The sequence below is a fragment of the Mandrillus leucophaeus genome, unplaced genomic scaffold (assembly GCF_000951045.1).
Source record: "Mandrillus leucophaeus isolate KB7577 unplaced genomic scaffold, Mleu.le_1.0 Scaffold67, whole genome shotgun sequence".
Classification (NCBI taxonomy): Eukaryota; Metazoa; Chordata; class Mammalia; order Primates; family Cercopithecidae; genus Mandrillus; species Mandrillus leucophaeus.
Window position 1 is genome coordinate 2,685,854 of NW_012107252.1, and position 7,421 is coordinate 2,693,274.

The following is a 7,421-nucleotide window of genomic DNA, read 5'->3' on the forward strand; positions in this document are numbered from 1 at the left end:
ACCCTGTCTCTACTAAAAATACAAAAATTAGCCAGGCGTGGTAGTGGGCGCCTGTAATCCCAGCTACTTGGGAGGCTGAGGCAAGAGAATTGCTTGAACCCGGGAGGCAGAGGTTGCAGTGGGCTGAGACTGCACCATTGCACTCCAGCCTGGGCAACAAGAGCAAAACTCCGTCTACAAAAAATTTTTTAAAGTATAAGATGCTTTTAGATATGCAAGTGGGGAAGTCAAGTAGGCAGTTGGCGATCCAAATCTGGAGCCCAGGGAAGAAGTCACAGCTAGAGATATCATTTTGAAGTCATCAGCATATACAGAGCATCAAAGCCATGGGACTGCATGAACACTCAAGTTGTGTTTCCCCTCTCACTTGATCTCACAGAAGTTTGGGTAGCCCTTGCCTGGGGACTGGGGAAGGCATCCAATGTCATTACCATCAGTCCTCATAATGTGAGAGCCAGGTACAGCTAAAGACAAATCTGAGTCAGGGACTGCTTGCAGAGAAATGGTGCCAGAGAAACTAAGACTTCACAGGAGGGCTGAAGGAGTTCCATCTCCTCCAGCACCTCCCACAATTCTGTTAGTAAAATTAATTAAGAAGGAAGAAGACAGGAAGGTGATATTGAGGATGCTTAGTCTGTAAAGCCAGCAATGGGAGTCCCAGCTAAGGCCTGAGGGGCGAAAAATGGGAGTTAATGTGGCTATGCGCCCTCCCCGCAACTCATCTCCTGTCCCCACCCCCACCCACACAAGAGTCAAGGCTCCTAGAATTGGCATAAAATCCATATACAGAGCAGTCCCAGGAGAAGGCTTGGGGTTCAGTGACAGGAGATGAGCACAGGCTGAAGAGCTGAGACCAGCCATCCACTGAATTTTTCTTTTTCTTTTTTTTTTGAGACAGTCTTGCCCTGTCACCCAGGCTGGAGTGCAGTGGTGCAATCTTGGGTCACTGCAACCTCTGCCCCCTGAGTTTAAGAGATTCTCATGCCTCAGTCTTCTGAGTAGCTGGGACTACAGGCAAGCGCTACCACGCCTGGCTAATTTTTTTGTATTTTTAGTAGAGATGGGGTTTCACCATACTGGCCAGGCTGGTCTCAAACTCCTGACCTCAGATGATCCACCCAGCTTGACCTTCCAAAGTGCTGGTATTACAAGTGTGAGCCACTGCACCCAGCCCGACCCACTGGTTCTGAGCAAACAGGATAAAAGTATTGAAGACCATTGCTTCTCCAACTTTAAGTTACATTCAAACCATCTGGGGATTTTGGTAAAATGCAGGTTGTATTTTAACAGGCCTGGGGCGGGACCTAATATTCTGCATTTCTAATAAGTGTCCACCTAATGCTGTTGCTCCTGGTCTACAGACCACACTTTGAGTAGCAAGGGATTAGAGGCAGCCGTGGAGGCCGCCCATAACGGAGAGGGCATGTCCAGTTCCAGAGAGAATGTGTTTATTCATGCACAAAGTCACAGAACTATTAAAGTGGAAATACCCACCATTTGGCATGTTGTGGGGCAGACAGTCATTTCTCAGCACATTAGCCTCCTAAGAGCATAGCACAGCATGGTTGTTACTCACACGGGTTCTGAAGGTTGACCTCTTGAGCTTCATGTCTTAGTACATATGTAATCTTGGGCAAATCCTTAACTTCTCCACATCTCCGTTTCCTCATCTCTATAATGGAAATAACAAGACTATTGTGAGGACTGTCTAAGTGAATGGATATAAAGTGCTTAACACATGGCAGCATAGTTCGTACTCAGTAAAGGCTGCTATTCTGATGCTGTTATACCATTCTATAATCATTAACATAGATACAGAGGCTGACTTGCCTTTTGGTACACAGTCAAATATACAACCCCCATCTCCCTCCCACCAAAAGGCCTGTGTCCTCTCTTTCAAATTCCTCCTTCCCTCCTGCCCACTCTCCCTCCCCTGGCCCCTGGCCCCAGTGTGGTCTGGATGGGCCCCAGAGGGGCAGGGACAGGGACAGGACGTGGGGCTGTATCTGACAGGAACCTGAGGGGCTGGCCTGGGAGGGGATTGGGGCCTGGCTTCCTGAAGGGAGGATGGGCTAAGGCAGGCACACAGTGGCGGAGAAGATGCCCTCCTGGGCCCTCTTCATGGTCACCTCCTGCCTCCTCCTGGCCCCTCAAAACCTGGCCCAAGTCAGCAGCCAAGGTGAGGTGCACGGAGGGTGGAGATCACCTATGCCCAGGAAGAGGGAGCCCTGGGAGGTGATGCAGGGCCCTGGGAGGGGATGCAAGGCCCTGGGAGGGGAGGTAGAGTAAGAGGCTCTCCTGCTGGTCCCCTCCTCTTCCACGTAAACATGCCTGGGAGGACCCAGGGCCAACTCACCAGCTGTTCCTTAGATGTCTCCTTGCTGGCCTCGGACTCAGAGCCCCTGAAGTGTTTCTCCCGAACATTTGAGGACCTCACTTGCTTCTGGGATGAGGAAGAGGCAGCACCCAGTGGGACATACCAGCTGCTGTATGCCTACCCGGGGTAGGTGCTGGACTGTGCCCCACTCCCCATATATCTATCTGTCCCTGCATTTAGCTGAGTCCCACTCCAGCAGCTTTCCTGCCCGTCCGAGGATCACTCTGAATACAAGCCCTAAGTACCCAGTTTTTGAACAGATGTGCTTTGGATGTATGTGGGCCCCAACTCCAGCCCTACATAACCCCTAATCCCACCTATCCCAGGCATTAAAAAGAAAAATGGCAGTACTAGAGACAAAAGTTGGGCATGAGCCCAGGTCTGGGTCCTCAGGGCTCTGCCTGGTGGCTGTGTAGGAGGGATCTCTGCTATGCCAACAGGGAGAAGCCCCGTGCCTGCCCCCTGAGTTCTCAGAGCGTGCCCCGCTTTGGAACCCGATACGTGTGCCAGTTTCCAGCCCAGGAAGAAGTGCGTCTCTTCTTCCCGCTGCACCTCTGGGTGAAGAATGTGTTCCTAAACCAGACTCAGATTCAGCGAGTCCTCTTTGTGGACAGTGTAGGTAAGAGTCATCCTCCTGTCACCCGGCCCCTCCACTTGCTGCCCCCAGTCCAGCTCCTGGAATCAGACTTATCTGTGCCCTTCCGGCTCAGCACGGATACCCCTATTAACAGACCCCTGAGGCACCCCAAGACTCCCTTGTCATTCCTCCCAGCCTTGGCATCTAGAGCTAGAACTGCCCCACATATCATTTCACACCAGGGACACCCTGGTCCTCCCATCATTAACAAATCATTTATTCATCCATTCAAGAGTTCCAGAATACCTACTGTGTGCCAGACACTGGGCTAGGTGATGGGATATGGAGAAAACGGGATCCCTGCTTCCAAGAAGCACTGAGTCTAGCTAGCCATCATACTGCAATGAAGTCACTGTTCTCATGAGGGAAGAACAGAATCAGGAGCCTCCCTAGCCTGCCCTCCAGGAGAATGACAGCCTACAATTTTTGAATCCAGAAGCTGCCCCAATTCAGCCCCCAGCACCCCTCTCTGCAGTCCAGAGGCTGAGCCATAGACTGTGGTACTCAGAGTTCTGATGTGCCCTGTCTTGCCCTCAGGCCTGCCGGCTCCCCCCAGTATCATCAAGGCCATGGGTGGGAGCCAGCCAGGGGAACTTCAGATCAGCTGGGAGGCCCCAGCTCCAGAAATCAGTGATTTCCTGAGGTACGAACTCCGCTATGGCCCCAAAGATCTCAAGAACTCCACTGGTCCCACGGTCATACAGTTGATCGCCACAGAAACCTGCTGCCCTGCTCTGCAGAGGCCACACTCAGCCTCTGCTCTGGACCAGTCTCCATGTGCTCAACCCACAATGCCCTGGCAAGATGGACCAAAGCAGACCTCCCCAACTAGAGAAGTATGCTGACCTTCTTCTGCCTCACCTCCTATCTCCTACCTTCAATCTTGCCCCAGGAAAGGACAGACCATACTTTGGGGATTCCAGACCTGGGTTCATCCTTGGAGAGTTAGTATAGGCTCAGATATGAGCCATGTCTACTTAGGGGCTTCCTACTTTGGGTCATTCCCACTGATAAAAATGAAGTCTTTTAGGCCTCCAAATTAATGGAGATTTCCCAACAAAACCCTGAACACCACCTGAAACCCACCAACTTGGCCCCTGGTCTGTGTGCATATCTATCCAGCAAGGAGCTGAGCTCCTCTCCACAGGGATGGTGTGCAAATATAAGGGTTGGAGGCTGTCTCAGCTGACAGGCAGACCTAGATTGTGAAGCTGGGATTTTCCTCCCAAGGCTTCAGCTCTGACAGCAGTGGGTGGAAGCTGCCTCATCTCAGGACTCCAGCCTGGCAACTCCTACTGGCTGCAGCTGCGCAGCGAACCTGATGGGATCTCCCTCGGTGGCTCCTGGGGATCCTGGTCCCTCCCTGTGACTGTGGACCTGCCTGGAGATGCAGGTGAGTCCACAAAGGAATAGGGAGATGGGGAGCAGATAAAAGAAGAGCTCTAGGGAAGCCTGGGCTGGATCTGAAGCTCTGGGAACCATGGTCCTCCCTGATGATCTCGAACTTGCCATTGGACAGGATGAACTATGTTCAGGGAAAGAAGAGAGAATAGGAGTCCATGTTCTAAGTTGTATGTGTAGAAATGATCTGAACACCCTATACAGTAGGGGCACACGGACCCTGATGGGACTTATTTCTTTGACTTTAGTGGCAATTGGACTGCAATGCTTTACCTTGGACCTGAAGAATGTTACCTGTCAATGGCAGCAAGAGGACCATGCTAGATCCCAAGGTTTCTTCTACCACAGCAGGGCACGGTGCTGCCCCAGAGACAGGTGAGAGCTGAACTGCTGATTGAGGTTGGTGTCATGGGAGTGAGCCACAGTCCTGCAGAAAAAAGGAAGAGAGTGTTCTTGGTCGTCTTCACTCTCCTCCCTTGTCCCAAATCCACACAGCTTTCAATGCTCTCTTATCTATTCTCTCATCCTCCAGTCGATATTTTATCTTCTCAACCCCTCTCTGTTCCCATTGGGAATGCTTTGGTTTAGTTCAGCCTTAGTCATGTCACTGGGACCACTGCAACAGCCGACAGTCTAATTCACCTCCAGTGTATTCCCCATGCTGCTAACAGAGTGATCTTTGTTAAGCTCAAACTGTGTATGACCTTTGTAAAGCTCTAACTTTGCATGGTCTCCCCCTACTCAAATATGTACTGCAATTTCTCATTATCAAAGCCATAAAAAATTTAGCCTGGCCTTCAAAGAGTTCTACCAAGCACCTCATTAATTCTTCATCCTCTCCATATCTAAATCTATAACCAAGTTGTATTGATTTTACCTATTAACTAACTCTAGAATCTCCCCACTTGTCTATCACTGCCATTATCCTACTACAACCTATCATCAATTCTCTCTTCAGCTACTGAAAAGATGTAGTAACTGACCACCCTGAGTCTTCCAAGTAATTCTTCACACAGGTGCTGAAGGGAACTTTTTGTTTTGTTTTGAGACAGAGTCTCACTCTGTTGCCCAGGCTGTAGTGCAATAGCACAATCTTGGCTCACTGCAACCTCCACCTCCTGGGATCAAGTGATTCTCCTGCCTCAGCCTCCCATGTAGCTGGGATTACAGGCATGTGCCACCACACCCCATTAATTTTTTTTGTATTTAGTAGAGAGGGGGCTTCACCATGTTGGTCAGGCTGGTCTCGAACTCCTGACCTCAGGTGATCCACCTGCCTCGGCCTCCCAAAGTGCTGGGATTACAGGTGTGAGCCAAGGGATCTTTTAAAAGTGCAAAAATGAACATAACACTCTCTGCTTAAAAATCTTTAATAGCTTTCAACTAGTCTTAGGATAAAAAAAAAACCTCTATCATGGACTTGAAAAGTTCTGAGACTCAGACCCTACCTACCTCTTCAGCTTCATCTTGTGCTATGCTGCCCTTCGATCCCCATGTTCCGGCACGGGCCTTCTGTGGTCCACTCATATCTGACATATTCCCTCCTGCTCTAGGTCTTTACACTGCTGTTTACCCAGCCCTCCTGTCTTTACTTAACCTCTACTTATCCTCCAAATCTCAACTCAAGCGTCACTCTCTTAGGGACCCTCCTCTGGCCTTCCTTATTAAGTCCAATAGCACTATTATACATTCTTGTTGTACCATGTACCGCTCCTTCTTTTTTTTTTTTTTTTTTTTTGAGACGGAGTCTCGCTCTGTCGCCCAGGCTGGAGTGCAGTGGCGCGATCTCGGCTCACTGCAAGCCCCGCCTCCTGGGTTCGTGCCATTCTGCTGCCTCAGCCTCCCAAGTAGCTGGGACTACAGGCGCCTGCTACCATGCTTGGCTAATTTTTTGTATTTTTAGGAGAGATGCGGTTTCACCGTGTTCGCCAGAATGGTCTCAATCTGACCTCGTGATCCACCCGCCTCGGCCTCCCAAAGTGCTGGGATTACAGGCGTGAGCCACTGCGCCCGGCCATACCTCTCCTTCTTGAGTACTTATCATAGTCACACTTTTATATTTACACTTTATATGATTATTTGGTTGACAATAAAAATCTCGCTGGGCCCAGTGGCTCACACCTGTAATCCCAGCACTTTGGGAGGCTAAGGTGTGAAGATCACTTGAGGCCAGGAGTTTGAGACCAGCCTAGACAACATAGTGAGACTTCGTCTCTACAAAATTTCTTTTTTTTAATTAGCCAGGCATGGTAGCATGTGCCTGTATTCCTAGCTACTTGGGAGGCTAAGGTGAGAAGACGGCATGAGCCTAGGAGTTTGAGGTTACCGTGAGCTATGATTATACCACTGCACTCCAGCCTGGGCAACAGATCAAGATTTTGTCTCCAAAAAAAAAATCTCTTAGAACTCCAATTGAGAAAGTCTGACCTTGACCAAATATGATCCATGAGGGCAAGATCAATGTCTGTTTTTATTCACCAATATATTCTCACCTACCAATAGTAGGTGCCCAGTAAAAAATTGTTGAACTAATGAATAATGAAAAAAACCACTATTAACTATTTAAATATATTCTTCCAGTTTTTTCTATGTATTTACATGCATCTATATACAACATTTACATTTTATTATTTTTGAGATAGGGTCTTGCTCCATTGCCCAGGCTGGAGTGCAGTGGCGTGATTATGGCTCACTGCAGCCTCGACCTCCCAGGCTCAAGCGATTCTCCCACCTGAGCCTCCTGATTAGCTGGGACTACAGGCATTTTCTTTCTTTTTTTTTAAAGTAGAGACAAGGTCTCACTATGTTGCTGAGACTGGTCTCAAACTCCTGAGCTCAAGCAATCCTCCCATCTCAGCCCTGCTACCACGCCCAGCCTAATATTTATTTATTTATTTTTTATTTTTTTTTTGAGACGGAGTCTCGCTCTGTTGCCCAGGCTGGAGTGCAGTGGTGCAATCTCAGCTCACTGCAACCTCCGCCTCCTGGGTTCAAGCGATTCTCCTG

The 7,421-nt window shown here is 49.3% G+C and overlaps 1 protein-coding gene across 1 annotated transcript in view; it reads left to right on the plus strand.

Moving 5' to 3' along the window:
* The first annotated feature begins 2,100 nt into the window (after window positions 1-2,100).
* The window catches only part of MPL (MPL proto-oncogene, thrombopoietin receptor), a 26,768-nt gene continuing 21,447 nt past the window's right edge, over window positions 2,101-7,421 (plus strand). The window contains exons 1-6 of the mRNA XM_012001915.1: window positions 2,101-2,179; window positions 2,371-2,503; window positions 2,818-2,996; window positions 3,552-3,850; window positions 4,245-4,407; window positions 4,664-4,790. Of these exons, the coding sequence (XP_011857305.1) occupies window positions 2,101-2,179; window positions 2,371-2,503; window positions 2,818-2,996; window positions 3,552-3,850; window positions 4,245-4,407; window positions 4,664-4,790 (980 nt within the window). The remainder of the gene's footprint in view (window positions 2,180-2,370; window positions 2,504-2,817; window positions 2,997-3,551; window positions 3,851-4,244; window positions 4,408-4,663; window positions 4,791-7,421) is intronic.